The sequence below is a fragment of the Nerophis ophidion genome, linkage group LG27, assembly GCF_033978795.1.
Source record: "Nerophis ophidion isolate RoL-2023_Sa linkage group LG27, RoL_Noph_v1.0, whole genome shotgun sequence".
Taxonomy (NCBI): Eukaryota; Metazoa; Chordata; class Actinopteri; order Syngnathiformes; family Syngnathidae; genus Nerophis; species Nerophis ophidion.
In genome coordinates this window covers 36,714,022-36,734,575 of record NC_084637.1, presented here as the reverse complement: position 1 = coordinate 36,734,575, position 20,554 = coordinate 36,714,022, and the positions used below count along the sequence as shown (strand labels likewise).

The 20,554-nt window shown below is 39.1% G+C and overlaps 1 protein-coding gene across 2 annotated transcripts in view; it reads left to right on the top strand.

The window, feature by feature from the left end:
* Nucleotides 1-1,077: 1,077 nt before the first annotated feature.
* The window catches only part of LOC133544370 (neurobeachin-like protein 1), a 154,622-nt gene continuing 135,145 nt past the window's right edge, over nucleotides 1,078-20,554 (top strand). Inside the window, exons 1-3 of one of the 2 annotated variants that reach the window (XM_061889606.1) lie at nucleotides 1,078-1,312; nucleotides 1,441-1,567; nucleotides 6,921-7,215. In XM_061889606.1, the coding sequence (XP_061745590.1) occupies nucleotides 7,165-7,215 (51 nt within the window). In that variant the 5' untranslated portion in view covers nucleotides 1,078-1,312; nucleotides 1,441-1,567; nucleotides 6,921-7,164. The remainder of the gene's footprint in view (nucleotides 1,313-1,440; nucleotides 1,568-6,920; nucleotides 7,216-20,554) is intronic. The other variant, XM_061889607.1, reaches the window with a different exon arrangement.

Below are 20,554 nucleotides of genomic sequence, written 5' to 3'. Positions count from 1 at the left end.
ATAAGCGGTAGTAAATGGATGGATGGATATATTTTGCCAATCATTTTCAGATCAAAATTTGTGTATGATTCCTAAAATGTTTCGAATTGTTTGCGACTTATAAAAGGAAATAAAAACTATTTAAAAAAATCTAAAAACAAACAAACAAACAAAAAAAAATAATAATATATAATAATATATTATTATATAAAATATATAATAATATATAATAATATATATATATATATATATATATATATATATATATATATATATATATATATATATATATATATATATATATATATATATATATCCATCCATCCATCCATTTTCTACCGCTTATTCCCTTTTGGGGTCGCGGGGGGCGCTGGCGCCTATCTCAGCTACAATCGGGCGGAAGGCGGGCTACACCCTGGACAAGTCGCCACCTCATCGCAGGGCCAACACAGATAGACAGACAACATTCACACTCACATTCACACACTATATATATATATATATATACATACGGGTATATATATTCTGTTTGTAGTTAAACAATTTTTACACCAGATGGCAGTACAGCAACAAGAAAAACAACAAACCCAGCCCCCTGCAACGACGTATGGCCACATCGGCACCGTAAAGCAGGAAAAACTGTCGTGACTATTCAAGTGTCCTATACACACTAAAAATATATATATATATTCAGTCCGAAGACTTCTCTCTTGCTAAAAGAAAAAAGACACAGAAAAAAAAACAACTGCACCTCTTTGACACCACACATTTGGCATGAACGCGTCCATTTTCCTAGCTCTTGAGAGCGTGTTAACTATATTTCCGGTTTGCCATCAAATTAAAAAAGCATACTCGCGAAGATGCTCCACGATAAATACCTCTATTAGTTTGAATATCAGTACTATTTTAATGATATCCGTTTAAGAAATCTTAAAAAATGTTTAAATTACGCTAAATCTTGCAATGCTGGTGATGAAAGCCGAATCTTCGATGTCTTGGACGTCAATCATCTTATTTTGAAAGAACCCCACACGTCATCGAGCGTGCGTGCAGCGCCTTGTTTTGTCCAGCTTGACGGCTCTCTACCCCGCTGAAGACATCGGGCTTCGGGCTCCGACCAGGTGAGTAGTCGACACAGCCCACACCAGCAGGTACGTCCCTTTCACGCCGTGACATAAATACAGCTTGGGTTGTGGGGAAGACGGGCTGCTTCTGTCACATGAGTCGGAGGAGAAAGGGAGTCTGGAAAATAGAAATATGTATTTTGACAGCTAGCTGGAGGGCTAGCTCGGCCAGGTAAGGTCGTCTAAAGCCGGAAGGCGTCACTTCACAGGTGAGGCTTACTTTTACAGCCCGGGAGAGACTCTTGTGTTTGTGTTGAACTCTGTCTGTTTTGTGCGGGGATATGCGGCCAACAACTTTTCATGTAACTATTATAATCCTGTTCCTCTGTCTTGACAGTGTCAACAATATGCCGGCTGAAGAATTTTAAATACCCAGAACACATTGGAGCCTTTTGAATACATTTTTCTCCGTGGGATTTATAGTGGCCAACAGCTCAAAGTGCATCCAGTGTACAACTTTTAAGGTAAATACAATCATGTGCTTCTGTCTTGAAAGTCCCAACAATATTCCGACTGAGGGATTTTAAACACCCAGAACACTTTGGAATACATGATTTATTTGGGGGGCTTCACGGTGGGAGAGGGGTTAGTGCGTCTGCCTCACAATACGAAGGTCCTGCAGTCCTGGGTTCAATTCCAGGCTGAGGATCTTTCTGTGTGGAGTTTGCATGTTCTCCCCGTGAATGCGTGGGTTCCCTCCGGGTACTCCGGGTTCCTCCCACTTCCAAAGACATGCACCTGGGGATAGGTTGATTGGCAACACTAAATTGGCCCTACTGTGTAAATGTGAGTGTGAATGTTGTCTGTCTATCTGTGTTGGGCCTGCGAAGAGGTGGCGACTTGTCCAGGGTGTACCCCGCCTTCCGCCCGATTGTAGCTGAGATAGGCGCCAGCGCCCCCCGCGACCCCAAAAGGGAATAAGCGGTAGAAAATGGATGGATGGGTGTAAATGTGAGTGTGAATGTTAGACCCGCTAGACATCCATTGCTTTCCTCCTCTCCAAGGTTCTCATAGTCATCATTGTCACCGACGTCCCACTGGGTGTGAATTTTTCCTTGCCCTTATGTGGGCCTACCGAGGATGTCGTAGTGGTTTGTGCAGCCCTTTGAGACACTAGTGATTTAGGGCTATATAAGTAAAAATTGATTGATTGAATGTTGTCTGTCTATCTGTGTTGGCCCTGCGATGAGGTGGCGACTTGTCCAGGGTGTACCCCGCCTTCCGCCCGTTTGTAGCTGAGATAGGCGCCAGCGCCCCCCGCGACCCCGAAAGGGAATAAGCGGTAGAAAATGGATGGATGGATGGATGGATGGGTTTATTTGGGATACACAATAACAAACAGCTCCAAAAGCATCGATTATTGGTTAATCCCCAACTAATATTCGACAACAAAAATACAACGTTGAAAAAACATGCTTTTTGACGATGTTTATTCAATCTCAGGTTGTGACGTTGATTAGACCAGTGGTTCTCAAATGGGGGTACTTGAAGGTATGCCAAGGGGTACGTGAGATTTATTTATTTTTTATTCTAAAAATAGTAACAATTCAAAAATCCTTTATAAATATATTTATCGAACAATACTTCAACAAAATATGAATGTAAGATCATAAACTGTGAAAAGAAATGCAACAATGCAATATTCAGTGTTGACAGCTAGATTTTTTGTGGACATGTTCCATAAATATTGATTTTAAAGATTTCTTTTTTTGTGAAGAAATGTTTGGAATTAAGTTCATTAAATCCAGATGGATCTCTATTACAATCCCCAAAGAGGGCACTTTAAGTTGATGATTACTTCTATGTGTGAAACTCTATTTATAATTGAATCACTTGTTTATTTTTCAACAAGTTTTTAGTTATTTTTATATCTCTTTTCCCAAATAGGACAAGAAAAATTGTATAATATTGCAATATTTTGCAATATTATACAATTTAATAAATCGGAAACTGATGACATAGTGCTGTAATTTTCTTCTTAATTTCTTTTTTTTTTTCAACCAAAAATGCTTTGCTCTGATTAGGGGGTACTTGAATTAAAAACATTTTCACAGGGCGTACATCACTGAAAAAATGTTGAGAACCTCTGGATTAGACCATTGAAATTTGGTAATTTCCCAACCAATACGATACAACATAACTACAACATTGTAACAACGTGTTTGATATACAAACCCCGTTTCCATATGAGTTGGGAAATTGTGTTGGATGTAAATATAAACGGAATACAATGATTTGCAAATCCTTTTCAACCCATAATCAATTTTTTGCACAACAAAGGCCAGATATTTGATGTTCAAACTCATAAACTTTTTTTTTTTTTGCAAATAATAATTGACTTATAATTTTATGGCTGAAACACGTGCCAAAGTAGTTGGGAAAGGGCATGTTCACCACTGTGTTACATCACCTTTTCTTTTAACAACACTCAATAAACGTTTGGGAACTGAGGAAACTAATTGTTGAAGCTTTGAAAGTCGAATTCTCTACCATTCTTGCAGCTTAAGTTGTTCAACAGTCCAGGGTCTTGTTGTTGTATTTTACGCTTGATAATGCGCCACACATTTTTGATGGGAGAAAGGTCTGGACTCCAGGCGGGCCAGGAAAGTACCCACACTCTTTTACTACAAAGCCACGCTGTTGTAACATGTGGCTTGGCATTGTCTTGCTGAAATAAGCAGGGGCGTCCATGATAACGTTGCTTGGATGACAACATATGTTGCTCCAAAACCTGTATGTACCATTCAGCATTAATGGTGCCTTCACAGATGAAGTGAAGTGAATTGTATTTATATAGCGCTTTTCTCTAGTGACTCAAAGCGCTTTACATAGTGAAACCCAATATCTAAGTTACATTTTAAACCAGTGTGGGTGGCACTGGGAGCAGGTGGGTAAAATGTCTTGCCCAAGGACACAATGGCAGTGACTAGGATGGCAGAAGCGGGAATCGAACCTGCAACCCTCAAGTTGCTGGCACGGCCACTCTACCAACCGAGCTATGCAGCCCCATGTGTAAGTTACCTATGCCTTGGGCACTAATACACCCTCATACCATCACAGATGCTGGCTTTTAAAATGTTAAATATAAATGTTGGTCGTTTCCCAACCAATATTCTACAACACAAATACAACGTAAAAACAACATGCTTTTTGATTACTTTTATTCAATGTCAGGTTGTGACGTTGATTAGACCATTGAAATTTGGTAATTTCCCAACCAATATGGTACAACACAACTACAACGTTGATACAACATGCTTGATATACAATAGCAAACAGCTCAAAATGCATAACATTTTGGTGATCTCCCAAACAATATTCTACAACACAAATACAACGTTGAAACAACGTGCTTTTTGACGACATTGATTCAATGTCAGGTTGTGACGTTGTTTTGACCATTGAAATTTGGTAATTTCCCAGCCCATATGCTATAACACAACTACAACGTTGAAAAAACATGCTTGATATACAATAACAAACAGCTCAAAATGCATAAAATGTTGGTGATCTCCCAAACAATATTCTACAACACTAATACAACGTTGAAACTGGATTGATTTTGATTGATTGAAACGTTTATTAGTAGATTGCACAGTTCAGTACATATTCCATACAATTGACCACTAAATGGTAACTCCCTAAAAAGTTTTTCCACTTGTTTACCTTGTTGATGATGTTGAATCAATGTCAGGTTGTGACGTTGATTTGACCATTGAAATTTGGTAATTTCCCAACCAATATGCTATAACACAACTACAACGTTGAAACAACATGCTTGATATACAATAACAAACAGCTCAAAATGCATACAATTTTGGTGATTTCCCAACCAATATTCTACAACACAAATACAACGTTGAATCAACGTGCTTGTTGACGACATTGAATCAATGTCTGGTTGTGACGTTGATTTGACCGTTGGAATTTGGTAATATCCCAACCCATATGCTATAACACAACTACAACGTTGAAACAACATGCTTGATATACAATAACAAACAGCTCAAAATGCATAAAATTTTGGTGATCTCCCAAACAATATTCTACAACACAAATACAACGTTGAAACAACGTGCTTTTTGACGACATTGATTCAATGTCAGGTTGTGACGTTGTTTTGACCATTGAAATTTGGTAATTTCCCAACCAATATGCTACATCACAACTACAATATTGCAACATGTTTCATACACAATAACAAACAGCTCAAAATTCATACAGTTTTGGTTATTTCCCAACCAATATTCTACAACACTAATACAACGTTAAAACTGGATTGATTTTGATTGATTGAAACTTTTATTAGTAGATTGCACAGTTCAGTACATATTCCATACAATTGACCACTAAATGGTAACTCCCTAAAAAGTTTTTCCACTTGTTTACCTTGTTGATGATGTTGAATCAATGTCACGTTGTGACGTTGATTTGACCGTTGGAATTTGGTAATTTCCCAACCAATATGCTATAACACAACTACAACGTTGAAACAAGAAGCTTGATGTACCGTAACAAACAGCTCAAAATGCATAACATTTTGGTGATTTCCCAAACAATATTTTACAACACAAATACAACGTTGAAACAACGTGGTTTTCTATGACGTTGAATCAATGTCAGATTGTGACGACGATTTGACCATTTAAATGCGGTCATTTCCCAACTAATATTCTACAACACAAATACAACGTTGAAACAACATGCTTGATATACAATAACAAACAGCTCAAAACGCATCAAATTTTGGTCGTTTCCCAATCAATATTCTACAACACAAATACAACGTTGAAACAACGTGCTTTTTGACGACGTTGATTTTACCAATGAAATTTGGTGATATCCCAAACAATATTCTACAACAGAACTACAACGTTGAAACAACATGCTTGATATACAATAACAAACAGCTCAAAATGCATAACATTTTGGTGATTTCCCAACCAATATTCTACAACACAAATACAACGTTGAAACAACATGCTTTTTGACGACGATTAATCAATGTCAGGTTGTGACGTTGATTCGACCATTGAAATTTGGTAATTTCCCAACCAATATGCTATAACACAACTACCACGTTGAAACAACATGCTTGATATACCATAACAAACAGCTCAAAATGCATCAAATTGTGGTGATTTCCCAACCAAACTTCTACAACACAAATATAACGTTGAAACAATGTGCTTTTTGACGACGTTGAATCAATATCACCTTGTGACGTTGATTTTACCAATGAAATTTGGTAATTTCCCAACCAATATTCTACAACACAAATACAACGTTGAAACAACATGCTTTTTGACGACGATTATTCAATGTTGGGTTCTGACGTTGATTTGATCATTGAAATGTGGTAATTTCCCAACCGATATTCTACAACACAAATACAACGTTGAAACAACATGCTTGATATACAGTAACGAACAGCTCAAAATGCATCGAGTGTACAACTTTTAATGCAACCGTAATCGTGTTCTTCTGTCTTCGACAGTGTCAATAATATGCCGGCTAAATAATTTTAAATACCCAGAACACATTGGAGCCTTTGGAATACATTTTTCACTGTGGGTTATATAGTGGCCAATAGCTCAAAGTTCATCGAGTGTATAACTTTTAAGGTGGCTATAATCATGTGCTTCTGTCTTGAAAGTGTCAACAATATTCCGACTGAGAGATTTTAAATATCCAGAAGCTATTGAAGCCTTTGGAATACTTTATTTTTTTGGGATAAAAAATAACAAACAGCTCAAAATGCATCAAGTACACAACTTTTAATCTAGCTATTATAATCCTGTGCTTCTGTCTTGACAGTGTCAACAATACGCCGTCTGAAGGATTTTAAATACCCAGAAACCATCGGAGCCTTTGGAATACATTTTTTTCTTTTGACATCTGGCTGTTTTTGTGGGATATTTTTCGCCAACGGGGCGGGGGACGCTCACGATGCTGATACCCAGCAACCCAGGGTTGAGGTGTTGACTTGCTTGACTATGAAGCTCCCAGGAAAGTGACCTCTGTGGAGCCTGCAGCCCAAGGTAGCCAGTCGCCGGGCACGATGGCATCCAGTGAGAGACTGTACGAAGTCTGGATGCTCTACTGCAACAAGGTGAGGTGTGAGGAATGGTGTGAAGACATGTGCTGGCTTTGATGTCCGCAGTCATCATCGGTTGGCCACCTGATGTACTTTGGTAAACCACACTTCATGACACCTTAAGACAGGGGTGTCCGAGTTGTGGCCCAGGGGCCATTTGCGGCCCGCGGATCCAATTTTATATATATCGTTTTCACCTACCTGGTGAGGTGTTTATGGCACGTCGAAAAACCAAGACATAGTCTCCCAACTGGCTTTGCAATGCCTCGGGATCCCTCCGGGAAGAGCTGGGCAAAGTAGCTGGGGAGAGGGAAGTCTGGGTTTGTCTGCTTAGGCTGCTGCCCCCGTGACCCGACTTCGGATAAGAGGAAGAACATGGATGGGTGCAAGATAGAGTTTTGTTGTCAGAAAAACAGTGAACGGTGAAAAGTTAAGAAAAGAAGAGCAAAAAATCCAAATGTTATCAGAAAAAGCTGACATTTTTTAATTAGTAATAATATAGTCAACTATAACACGAAACGTATATAAAGTTTTGTCTTTAAAATATATAAATTATCTGTTTTTTAGCCACTGCACACTTTGACTTTTCAGTATGCAGACCTTGGTGGGAAAAGTTTAGACACCCCTGAGCTAAAATATTAAAAGCTCTCAAGATAAATTATTAATAAGTGCCTTATTAAAATGGTCAACAGCATTTGAAGATTTATACATTGACAACATTTTTGCGTCTTTCCAGCAACTTTGTGATACATTTTCACTCGTAATCAACACAGATTAGGAAAATCATTTAGGAAATCTACAGATCCGCAGTTTTGTTCGTAATTCTTTTCCCAGGTTTCCAAACTTACCGACTGACACGGTTTTAGACGCTTTTTTGACACCACTACTGAATTTAAAAGGATCAATTCCACATATCTACAATCACATTGTTCGTTTACGCCTCGAATCTCTTAATTCACTTAAGTCTGAGAGTGTGACTTAGGAGTGACAATATCTGAGGATAGCTGGGCAGAGAGTTTAAGTGGAGTTTATAAGTCTTCTATTTGTGCTAGATAAAGCCTTTTTCATACTTTTTTACCTATTATACCAAGGTCCAGCTAGCTATGATGAATGACAAAATATCGGTATTTTGTGATTGGTGTAAACTGTCTCCAGGTAACTTTTAATTCATTGTTTTGGCTTTGTCCATCCCTGTGCAGTTATTGGACTTGAATGTTTAATACTTTATCTTTAATAATTGGCGAAAAGATCGAACCAAATCCTCTAAGCCAGGGATCTCAAACTCAGTTTACCTGGGGGCAACTGGATGCAGAAACTGGGTGAGGCTGGGACTCAAGAAAAGATTTCCTAAAAAAATCTAACTTGCACTTTTTAATGAATTCACCTTCTTTGAATGGCTTTCCCGCCCGTGCGACATACTTGCCAATCTCGCGATCTTTCCGGAAAACACCCGAATATCAGTGCCCCTTCCGGCAATCTCCCGGGGAAATAACCCTACCGGATTTCACCCGTACAAAAATATTAAGGGTGTGCCGTAATGGCACTGCCTTTATCGTCCTCTACAACCTGCGTCTCGTCCGCTTTTCCACCGTCCAAACAGTGTGCCGGCCCAGTCACATATTGTATGAGGCTTCTAAAGGCCCACGGAAGTGACTGCAAGTCACATACGTGGTCAACAGACATACAGGTCACACTGAGGGTGGCCGTATAAACAACTTTATTACTGTTACTAATATGCGCCACACTGGGAACCCACACCAAACAAGATTGACAAACACATTTTGGGAGCACATCTGCACCGTAACACAACATAAACACAACAGAACAAATACCCAGAATCCAATGCAGCCCTATCTCTTCCGGCTACAATAGGGGGCCGGGTAGGGGGCGGCAGGGGTGTATATTGTAACCCGGAAGAGTTAGGGCTGCATGGGATTCTGGGTATTTGTTCTGTTGTGTTTATGTTGTGTTACGGTGCAGATGTTCTCCCAAAATGTGTTTGTCATTTTTGTTTGGTGTGGGTTCACAGTGTGGTGCATATTTGTAACAGTGTTTAAGTTGTTTATATGGCCACTCTCAGTGTGACCTGTGTGGCTGTTGATCGACTATGTCTTGCAGTCGCTCACTGGGTTTACAGAAGCCAAATACAACATGTGGCTGGGCCGCCACGCTTTTTGTACAGGTTTTAGAGGACGCTGATGGCAGTAGTTCCACGAAGCCCCCTAAATATTGATGATTGGGTCAAATTCGGGAGAATGATTACCCCTAGAGGGGAACTGAAAATTGGGAGTGTCCAGGAATAATCGAGGGTACACGAGTATGACGCTGTAAAGCGCCATTCATATAAAACTCGCGGGCCACACCAGCATTCAATTTTCACATCAAGGTGTGAGCCGCAAGATATTGTCTCGCGGGCCACAATTGGCTGGCGGGCCGCAAGTTTGAGACCCCTGCTCTGAGCAGACTATTCGGGGTAGCCCCTCTGTCATCTTCTCTTAAGAAATAACTTGGTAGCATTTACTACTCATTGTGCTAAATGGGAACGCTGTAGCGCCTCCCTGCCACACCCGAGCCCCCTCCGCCTATATGTACCTTTCAGCATTATTGGTGCCTTCACAGATATGTAAGTTACCCATGCTTACACACCCACACCATCAAAAATCTGGGTTTTGAACTTAGCGTATTGTAACAGTCCGGATGTTTTTTTTCCCCCTTTAGTCCGAAGAACACGACGTCCACAGTTTCCAAAAACAATCTGAAATGTGGACTCGTCAGACCACAGAACATGTTTCCACTTTGCATCAGTCCATCTTAGATGAGCCTGGGCTCAGTTGGCGGCGTTTCTGGGTGTTGTTGTTAAATGGCTTTGGCTTTGCATAGTAGAGTTTTAACATGCATTTACAGATGTAGCGACCACCTGTAGTTACTGACAGTGGTTTTCTGAAGTGTTCCTGGGCCCATGTGGTGATATCCTTTACACGCTGGTGTTGATTTTTGATGCACAGGCATTGCCGCTTCTCCAGATTCCCTGAACCTTTTGATGATATTACGGACTGTAGCTGGTGAAATCCCTAAATTCCTTGCAATATCTCGTTGAGAAATGTTGTTCTTAAACTGTTGGAAAAATTCTTCATGCATGTGTTCACAAAGTGGTGACCCTCGCCCCATCCTTGTCTGTGAATGACTGAGCATTTCATGGAAGCTGCTTTTGTATCCAATCATGGCACCCACCTGTTCCCAATTAGCCTGTTCACCTATGGCAGGGGTAGGGAACCTATGGCTCTAGAGCCAGATGTGGCTCTTTTGATGACTGCATCTGGCTCTCAGATAAATCTTAGCTGACATTGCTTAACACAATAATTAATAATTAATTCCGCTAGTAATCACAGTGTCAAAAATAATGTTCAAAATACAAAACATTCTCATGCATTTTAATCCATCCATCCGGTTTCTACCGCACCTGTTCAAGAAGTCACGTTAATGGTAAGAAGTATTTTATTTATTGTTGGTTAGCTTCAGACTAACAATGTTATTAAAAAGGATAAGAGACTTGTTATACTCTAAAAATGTTGGTCTTACTTAAAAATGCACGCATTTAGTTGTATTCAGTCTTAAAAAAAATATTATATGGCTCTCACGGAAGTACTTTTTAAAATATTTGGCTTGTATGGCTCTCTCAGCCAAAAAGGTTCCCGACCCCTGACCTATGGGATGTTCCAAATAAGTGTTGGATGAGCATTCCTCAACTTTCTCAGTGTTTTTTGCCACTTGTGCCAGCTTTTTTTAAGCATTTTGGAGGCATCAAATTCTAAATGAGCTAGTATTTGCAAAAAATAACAACGTTTACCAGTTCGAAGGTTAAGTATCTTGTCTTTGGAGTCTATTCAATTGAATATAAGTTCAAAAGGATTTGCAAATCATTGTATTATGTTTTTGTTTACCATTTACACAACGTGCCAACTTCACTGGTTTTGGGTTTTGTATTCCTGGGCTGTATTTGTCGAAAATCCAATAAACAAATGTTTAAAAACTACCGCACAGCCAGACTAACCGACGTCTGTTACAATCACCCCTCCCTAAACTTTACACTCATCGGGTCACGGCACCAAAATAACCGTGTTCCCCCGCTCGATCCAGCGCTGGGCTCCACTGAGGTGTCTTGCAGTGGGAGGTCAGGTGACAACTGGAGGCTGCGATTGCCGACGCAATGAACGGCTGCTGTCTTTCTACTCCGGAGATGAATGACTCAGCTCTCAGGCCGAGACAGCACTCCTTGAGTCAGCTGTTGGCTCCGTTTAATTCACCTGCCGATAAATCCCGAGCATGTGCTGGCGTCCAATCAAAACGGCCTCCCTGAGCCTCCCCTCACGTGAGTCGAGCTGCGGCAACATACTCTCAGTAATCCCCCACAATAACACGCACAGTAACGCAAGAGTGATTCAAATCACCGCGTGAAAGCGCAACCGTGTGGCGGAGTGAAGCATGTGTGGTCTTCAAGGCGTGTTGTCGGGAACAATCTCATCTCGGTCAAAGCAGTTAAGTGAAGGGAGGCCACGGTCGGCAGCTAAGACCATTACGTAACCAGCGATCCTCTTAGGCGCTGCCATCGGCTCGTGCCTGCGTGTTGCCGCTGCACAGAAGCAGCTGCAGGTTGCTGCTGGAAACACGACGCTGTCGTCATCACGCTGAGTGCAGCCTTTTTGTTCCCACCATCTACAAGTGCTTACGGTCCAATAGACGTCATCCTAATGCCCGTTACTGCAGCGAGAAACGGAAGTTATTCGTGATCTGCTCTTATTGATTGCAGCGGGACATCTGACGTTCAACATTTCCAGATGCTGATCACTGGTTAGAAAGAAGAAATAACAAATAATACGTTGGTACCTCGCTTTTACTGTTAGTAATACCTTACAAAAGGTCAAGCTGTCCCTGGAAGGGCAACTGCACTTTATGGGGAATTTTGCCTGTCATTCACAATTATTATCAGAGACAAGAACACACTTTTTTTTTAGGATTTTAAAGATGGTAAAAAACTGTTGAAAGATGCGAATATTGGGACTCAGCGTCGTAGCCTTCAAAGCCTCAGTGTTTTATATACACACTCTAAGCATATATCTAAATAATGTACTAACAGACATGTTCATAACAATATGTAATATGTTTTATATACACACTGCAAGTGTATGTATAATGGAGTAACAGACATCTTTATAACATTATGTAATACGTACAGCATACCCACTGCAAGTATATATATAAGGAAGTAACAGAGACCTTCATAACAATATGTAATATGTTTTGTATACACACTGCAAGTGTATATATAATGGAGTAATAGACACCTTCATAACAATATGTAATATGTACAATATACACATTGCAAGTATACATATATAATGTAGTAACAGACACATTCATAACTAAGTAATATGTACAATACATCATACCCATTTCAAGTGTATATACATGTAATGTAGTAACAGACACCTTCATAACATGTTATATATTTTATATACCCACTGCAAGTGTATATATAATGTAGTAACAGACACTTTCATAACAATATGTAATATATTTTATATACACACTGCAAGTGTATGTATAATGTACTAACAGACACCATAACAGTATGTAATATGTACATCATACCCACTGCAAGTATATATATAATGTAGTAACAGACACCTTCATAACAATATGTAATATGTACACCATACCCACTGCAAGTATATATATAATGTAGTAACAGACACCTTCATAACAATCTGTAATATGTTTTATATACACATTGCAAGTATACATATAATGTAGTAACAGACCCCTTCAAAAAAAATGTAATATGTACACCATACCCACTGCAAGTGTATATATATAATGTAGTAACAGACACCTTCATAACAATCTGTAATATGTTTTATATACACATTGCAAGTATACATATAATGTAGTAACAGACCCCTTCAAACAAAATGTAATATGTACATCATACCCCTTGCAAGTATATATATATAATGTAGTAACAGACCCCTTCATAACAATATGTAATATGTTTTAGATACACACTGCAAGTATAAATATAATGTAGTAACAGACACCTTCATAACAATATTTAATATGTTTTATATACACACTGCAAGTGTATATATATATATATATATATATATATAAAATGTACTAACAGACACCTTCATAACATTATGTAATATGTACATCATACCCACTGCAAGTATATATATAATATAGTAACGGACATATTCATAACAATATGTAATATATTTTATATACACACTGCAAGTCTATATATAGTTTTGTAACAGACACCTTCATAACAATATTTGATATGGTTTATATACACTCTGCAAGTATATATATAATTTAGTGACAGACACCTTCATACCAATATGTAATATGTTTTATATACACACTGCAAGTGTATATATAATGTAGTAAGAGACACCATCATAACAATATGTAATATGTTGTATATACACACTGCAAGTGTATATATAATGTAGTAACAGACACCATCATAACAATATGTAATATGTTTTATAAACACACTGCAAGTGTATATATAATGTAGTAACAGACACCTTCATAACAATTTGTAATATGTACATTTTACCCACTGCAAGTATATATATATATAATGTAGTAACAGACAGATTCATAACAATATGTAATATGATCAATATTTACCATGTTTTGGTCATTTTAATCATCGTCAGGACCGATTTTGTTCACGCATTTATATCCGTATCCATAGCAGCGCACTTCCGACTTCTGGCAACAAATGTGTTTCTACTTCCGGCAACTAATGCAAGCGTGTTTTCTAATCACGGCAGACTTGGTAACAGACAACAAATACGACTATTTTTGGTAAAATGAGGATTCACGTGCTTATATTTTTGAAGCTGAATATATGGAGGTTGAACTGCTGCTTTTAGAAGCCAGTACGAAGGAAAGGTGAAACGGCGGAGCAGACCGGAAGCCGAGAGAATGAGGTCAGCTTGACTCAAAACTGTAAATGTGGAATTTGAAGCCAAGTTATTTCGGCATAAAATGAGTGCTTATCCAAATTAACCGGAAAAAAATTTCCCCAGACAGCTGGACCAAACGCACAACTGTAACATTTTAAATATTGATCATGATACACTCAGCACATCATGTGTGGTATTACAACTACAGTACATACGATGTCTGGCTAGCTGTATACAAACAAAACATGAAATAATACTTTACAGATACTGTAATATAATTGTTCATGTTTTTCAGTGTCGTATCGCAGTGTTGTGCATTACAAAATCAAACGCGTTTTGTGCTGACGTACAAGCTAGCTTATCTCGTTCCGTAGTTAGCTTCTATGGCTAATACCGAAGGATGCTGATGTGTTACTATGATAGAAAAAGAGTTCCTCAGTGTTTGCTCTTACAATAACAATGGTTGGTAATTACACAGGTTACAGAACGTAAATGAAGTATTGTTGACGGTTTTTGAATGCATTTTTAAAGTGATGAAGTACTGACTGTCCAGAGTCGAGACCCAGGATGGACCGCTCGTCGGGACCCAGGATGGACCGCTCGCCTGTATCGGTTGGGGACATCTCTACGCTGCTGATCCGCTTCAGATGGTTTCCTGTGGACGGGACTCTCGCTGCTGTCTTGGAGCCACTATGGATTGAACTTTCACAGTATCATGTTGGACCCGCTCGACATCCATTGCTTTCGGTCCCCTAGAGGGGGGGGGTTGCCCACATCTGAGGTCCTCTCCAAGGTTTCTCATAGTCAGCATTGTCGCTGGCGTCCCACTGAATGTGAATTCTCCCTGCCCACTGGGTGTGAGTTTTCCTTGCCCTTTTGTGGGTTCTTCCGAGGATGTTGTAGTCGTAATGATTTGTGCAGTCCTTTGAGACATTTGTGATTTGGGGCTATATAAATAAACATTGATTGATTGATTGAAGTGATTTAGAGGTCAAATTGATTGCTCCCATTAGCTGTATTGCTAGCCACCTAGAAAGAGTAATTTTTTACATGTTAGAATGAAAAAAAATTAAAAAAGTTTTGTCTTCTTGCCTCACATAATGATTGTGAACGGGAGGCGCAATTCCAAAAAAGTGCAGTTCCCCTTAAATAAATCCAATTTATCTGTTCCAGACACCAAAAAGTAATAAAACAAACATATTTTATAGAGAACAATTATAGTTTTTGGTTGATGCGTGTCATTTTCCTACAGGTGGCTTATAGGCAGACGCTATTAAGCCGCACTCGCTGACTGGGTAGCAACGGTATCCATTAGAGCTGCAGCTATCGATTATTTTAGTAATCGATGTTTTGGAATTTCTTCTGTTCAATAAGAAATGTGCAGAGAGAGCTATGGTATTTTAATTATTTATTCGAGGCCTCAAATAACATCACTTTAGAGTGAGGAACAAAAAGAGGGCGAGAGAGAGGCAAAGAAGCTTCCAGATCTGTATATCCACCTTAGGAATGTGAGAAGCGAGAGGAGGGTTTGGGGAGAAAAGGATGTGCAAAATACAGACTCCAGCTGATTGTTAACATTAATGTTTTGGTTTAAAGGCCTACTGAAATTAGATTGTCTTATTCAAACGGGGTTAGCAGGTCCATTCTATGTGTCATACTTGATCATTTCGCGATATTGCCATATTTTTGCTGAAGAGATTTAGTAGAGAACATTGACGATAAAGTTCGCAACTTTTGGTCGCTAAAATAAAAAAGCCTTGCCTTTACCGGAAGTAGCAGACGATGTGCGCTTGACGTCACGGGTTGTAGGGCTCCTCACATCCTCACATTGTTTAGAATCATAACCTCCAGCAGTAAGAGCTATTTGGACCCAGAAAGCGACAATTTCCCCATTAATTTGAGCGAGAATGAAAGATTTGTGGATGAGGAAAGTTAGAGTGAAGCACAAAAAGAAAAAGAAAAGGCGGCGGCTCCAGGCGGCGGCAGTGGTACCGTTTCAGATGTAATTAGACACATCTACTAGGATAATTCTGGAAGATCCCTTATCTGCTTATTGTTTTAATAGTGTTTTAGTGAAATTGTAAAGTCATATCTGAAAGTCGGATGGAGGCGGTGAATGCCAGTGTCTCTGAGAGAAGCCGAGGAGCCAAGATCACAGCTGCCTTTTTGAGCTGCTGTAGGAGGAGGTATAATCCACTGAAGTCTCCGGTAAGAGCCGACTTAATATCACAATTTTCCCATCCAAAAACTTGCTGGTTGACGTAGTGAAACATGTTCGCTTGACCGCTCTGTGTTAAAGCTTCACAACAAACAAAGAAACACCGGCTGTGTTTCGGCGCAAAAGGCAGCTGCAATCCACCGTTTTCCACCAACAGCATTATTCTTTATAGTCTCCATTATTAATTGAACAAATTGCAGAAGATTCAGCAACACAGATGTCCAAATTACTGTGTAATTATGCGATGAAAAGAAACTACTTTTAGCCGTGTTTGGTGCTGGGCTAATATGTCCGCTACAACCCGAGACGTCACAAACACGCGTCATTATTCCGTGACGTTTTCAACAAGAAACTTCGCGGGAAATTTAAAATTGTAATTTAGTAAACTAAAAAGGCCGTATTGGCATGTGTTGCAATGTTAATATTTCATCATTGATATATAAACTATCAGACTGCGTGGTCAGTAGTAGTGGGTTTCAGTAGGCCTTTAACCTTTGGGAGAGGCAGTAATACAGCATCAATCACAAAAAAAAACATATGGAGAATAACCTTTGTCCAAAAGACAAATACAGTATAAATAAATTATTATCAGCATCACAACAGTTCTTTCTCTAGGCTCTCTGAAGATGGGGGCAAAGGATGGGAGAAGAGACGAGCAGAGCTATCTCGGCAGGGCCCGACGAATGAGCAGGGGGATATAAAAGAGTCGTATCTGGAACTTCATTACGTCTGGTCTTTTTAAATAAGCACATTTTTTTTCTCGTTAAGCTTGTTAAGTGGTTAGCTTAGATCATTCACTCAGTTCAATTTTATCAAATGAGGGATTTCATTTGCCATTAGTTGTTTTAGATCAGGGGTGTCAAAGACAATCACACAGAGCACAGGAATTCAAAGCAAACTTAACAACGAGGACCAGCCAGGATTAATTGATGCTTTTTTTGGCTTGGGAAAAATGTGCATGGCAGCTGGTGATTGTGCTTTTATGTGGGCAGATTTTTTTTTTTAACTCCACTTGTGTCAATAGACTTTGTTTTTAAACACTGACGTGGAGGAAATGTGCACTTTTAAAAATATTCGTTGTTGTTTATTAGTTTCTGCTTTAAGAGATCTATATCCCGTATATGTTGGTGATTGTATGGGAGAGAGGAGCTTGTTCGCACGCTATGTGTTATTTGTTGATCGACCATCTCCTCGTCACCCTTTTACTATTGGGACAAAAGCTATGGCATTTTATATAAAGGGAAATTTCCAGGAATCTTCTGCAGAAGCCGGAAAAGTTGTCTAGTCTGAGCATGCGCCTGCGGAGCAAGTTTTCCCAGCATGCCTTGTTGTCATTAAAATTATCACTTTTTAATGTGTTGTTTTGTACAGACAGGGTTTAAAAGTGGGACAGTTGTTCAATGATTGCTACTTTTGGCGTTAATGTGGTTAGAATGGTTATTGCACTGCATCCAAAAAAATGCCACCGTCAAAACCCAAGGTGTATAAATATGCATTATGATGAGAGTGTTGCTCCTTTTTTGGAATTAACCAGGCAGGCCGGAAGTTTGTTCAATTTTTCAATGATCCCGCAGGCTGCATGAAATACTTCCCAGGAGTTTGACACCTATGGCTTAGTCAAATTTTCGAGAGATCAGTTGTTAGTTTTGCAACTCATTTTCTAATGTGAATACCTCGTACAGTGGGGCAAAAAAGTATTTAGTCAGCCACCGATTGTGCAAGTTTTCCCACTTAAAATGATGACAGAGGTCTGTAATTTTCATCATAAGTACACTTCAACTGTGAGAGGCAGAATGTGAAAAAAAAATCCAGGAATTCACATTGTAGGAATTTTAAAGAATTTATTTGTAAATTATGGTGGAAAATAAGTATTTGGTCAACCATTCAAAGCTCTCACTGATGGAAGGAGGTTTTGGCTCAAAATCTCACGATACATGGCCCCATTCATTTTTTCTTTAACACGGATCAATCGTCCTGTCCCCTTAGCAGAAAAACAGCCCCAAAGCATGATGTTTCCACCCCCATGCTTCACAGTATGTATGGTGTTCTTGGGATGCAACTCAGTATTCTTCTTCCTCCAAACACGACGAGTTCAGTTTATACCAAAAAGTTTTATTTTGGTTTCATCTGACCACATGACATTCTCCCAATCCTCTGCTGTATCATCCATGTATCCATTTTGGTATAAACTCAACTAGTCGTGTTTGGAGGAAGAAGAATACTGAGTTGCATCCCAAGAACACCACACCTACTGTGAAGCATGGGGGTGGAAACATCATGCTTTGGGGCTGTTTTTCTGCTAAGGGGACAGGACGATTGATCCGTGTTAAGGAAAGAATGAATGGTGGCCATGCATCGTGAGATTTTGAGCCAAAACCTCCTTCCATCAGTGAGAGCTTTGAATGGTTTCCGCCATAATTTACAAATAAATTCTTTAAAATTCCTACAATGTGAATTCCTGTATTTTTTCCACATTCTGTCTCTCACAGTTGAAGTGTACCTATGATGAAAATTACAGACCTCTTTCATCATTTTAAGTGGGAAAACTTGCACAATCGGTGGCTGACTAAATACTTTTTTGCCCCACTGTATGTACTTTGATGTGTTTTTTTTTTCTTGAAGTCTGTAGTGTTTTTCACTTCTTTATCAAAGTGCTAGCACTTGCAACGTTCAATAGGTGACCAAAACACTCTCAGTGAAGCATAAGACACACAAAACGTGCAAAATAGTGGGTTTTCTAACAGTGTCTATTTAATTTTGTTGTTTAAGAGATAACTTAGTCAGTTGATTTGATTTCAGTGTGTGTCTAAGTAGTTTTTGAGCACTTCTAACAATTTTGGTCACGATAATGGTGAAATGTTTATATCGTTACATCCCGAGTCAAACTGTTGTCGTCACAAAACCTTTCCTTACGATTGTGAGGTGACATTTCAAGTACCATTCTTGGAAATAAGTTAGACTGACCATACATCCTCTTTTCCCCGGACATGTCCCCTTTTGCGGGACTGTCCGGCGTGTCCGGGCAGGGTTTCTTAAATACCTCAAATGTCCAGCGTTTTTTGTCAAAGTTGCGCGTATTTTCAATGTACGTACAGGGTTATTGGGGGTTAAATACAAAACAAATGTGAAGTTGTGTGCACGCAGCAACATTCGTGAGGGAGAAGCAGAGACAGAGAGCGGGAGAGCGAGGTAGTAGATAGATCGTCAATCAAGGCATACTTGGCCAACAGCCATACAGGTCACACTAAGGGTGGCCGTAAAAACAACTTTAACACTGTTACAAATATGCACCACACTGTGAACCCACACCAAACAAGAACGACAAACACATTTTGGAAGAACATCTGCACCGTAACACAGCATAAACACAACTGAACATATACCCAGAACTCCTTGCAACATTGACTCTTCCGGGATGCTACAATATACACCCCGTGCTACCCCGATCAAATATTCCACTTTGAAAAATATTTTTGGGGGAAGCTTTTGCATATTTTTTGTGTTTTCCATAAAAAAAACATAGTTTTGTTTAACAAAAAAGGGCGGAAAACAAAACAAACAAAAAAACAACATAAAAAAAGTAATACATTTTGAAACGAGGAATAGATCTGAAGATGATGTAGACTCCAGAGTTTAAAGCGTTAAATATAAAATGTATGTATGACCTGGCACACCATTATCATCATTTCATGACCGAAGCAAAACACTTTTTACACGTTTCTACTGAAATAAATACACCTACAAATTATAAATAAAAACATGGAAAAAAGTACCAGCAGCGGTAAAGTTTAGATCCATAAAGGAAAGAAGAAAGTGAATGAATGTTTAAAAGGAAATACATTTACATATGCATACAAATGTGTCTTCTTTTTATGTTATTTCTTTTAATGAATTAAGTAACGTTTATGACAATCTTTTTCCAAAACACAATATAGACTGTGAGATACAACAGGACAATGCATACGTTTTTCATTTGTTTTCAAAACGCTTACAAAAAAGTGGGACCCCAAACATTTACTGTGGGACCCCATTTTTATGACTTGATGGGGTCCATGGGACCCCATTTTGAAAATTCCTAGCGCCAACACTGCTGTCAACAGAGGAGAAAAAATGCTTTATTTAAATAAACATATTATTTATAAAGCAAATTCAAGCA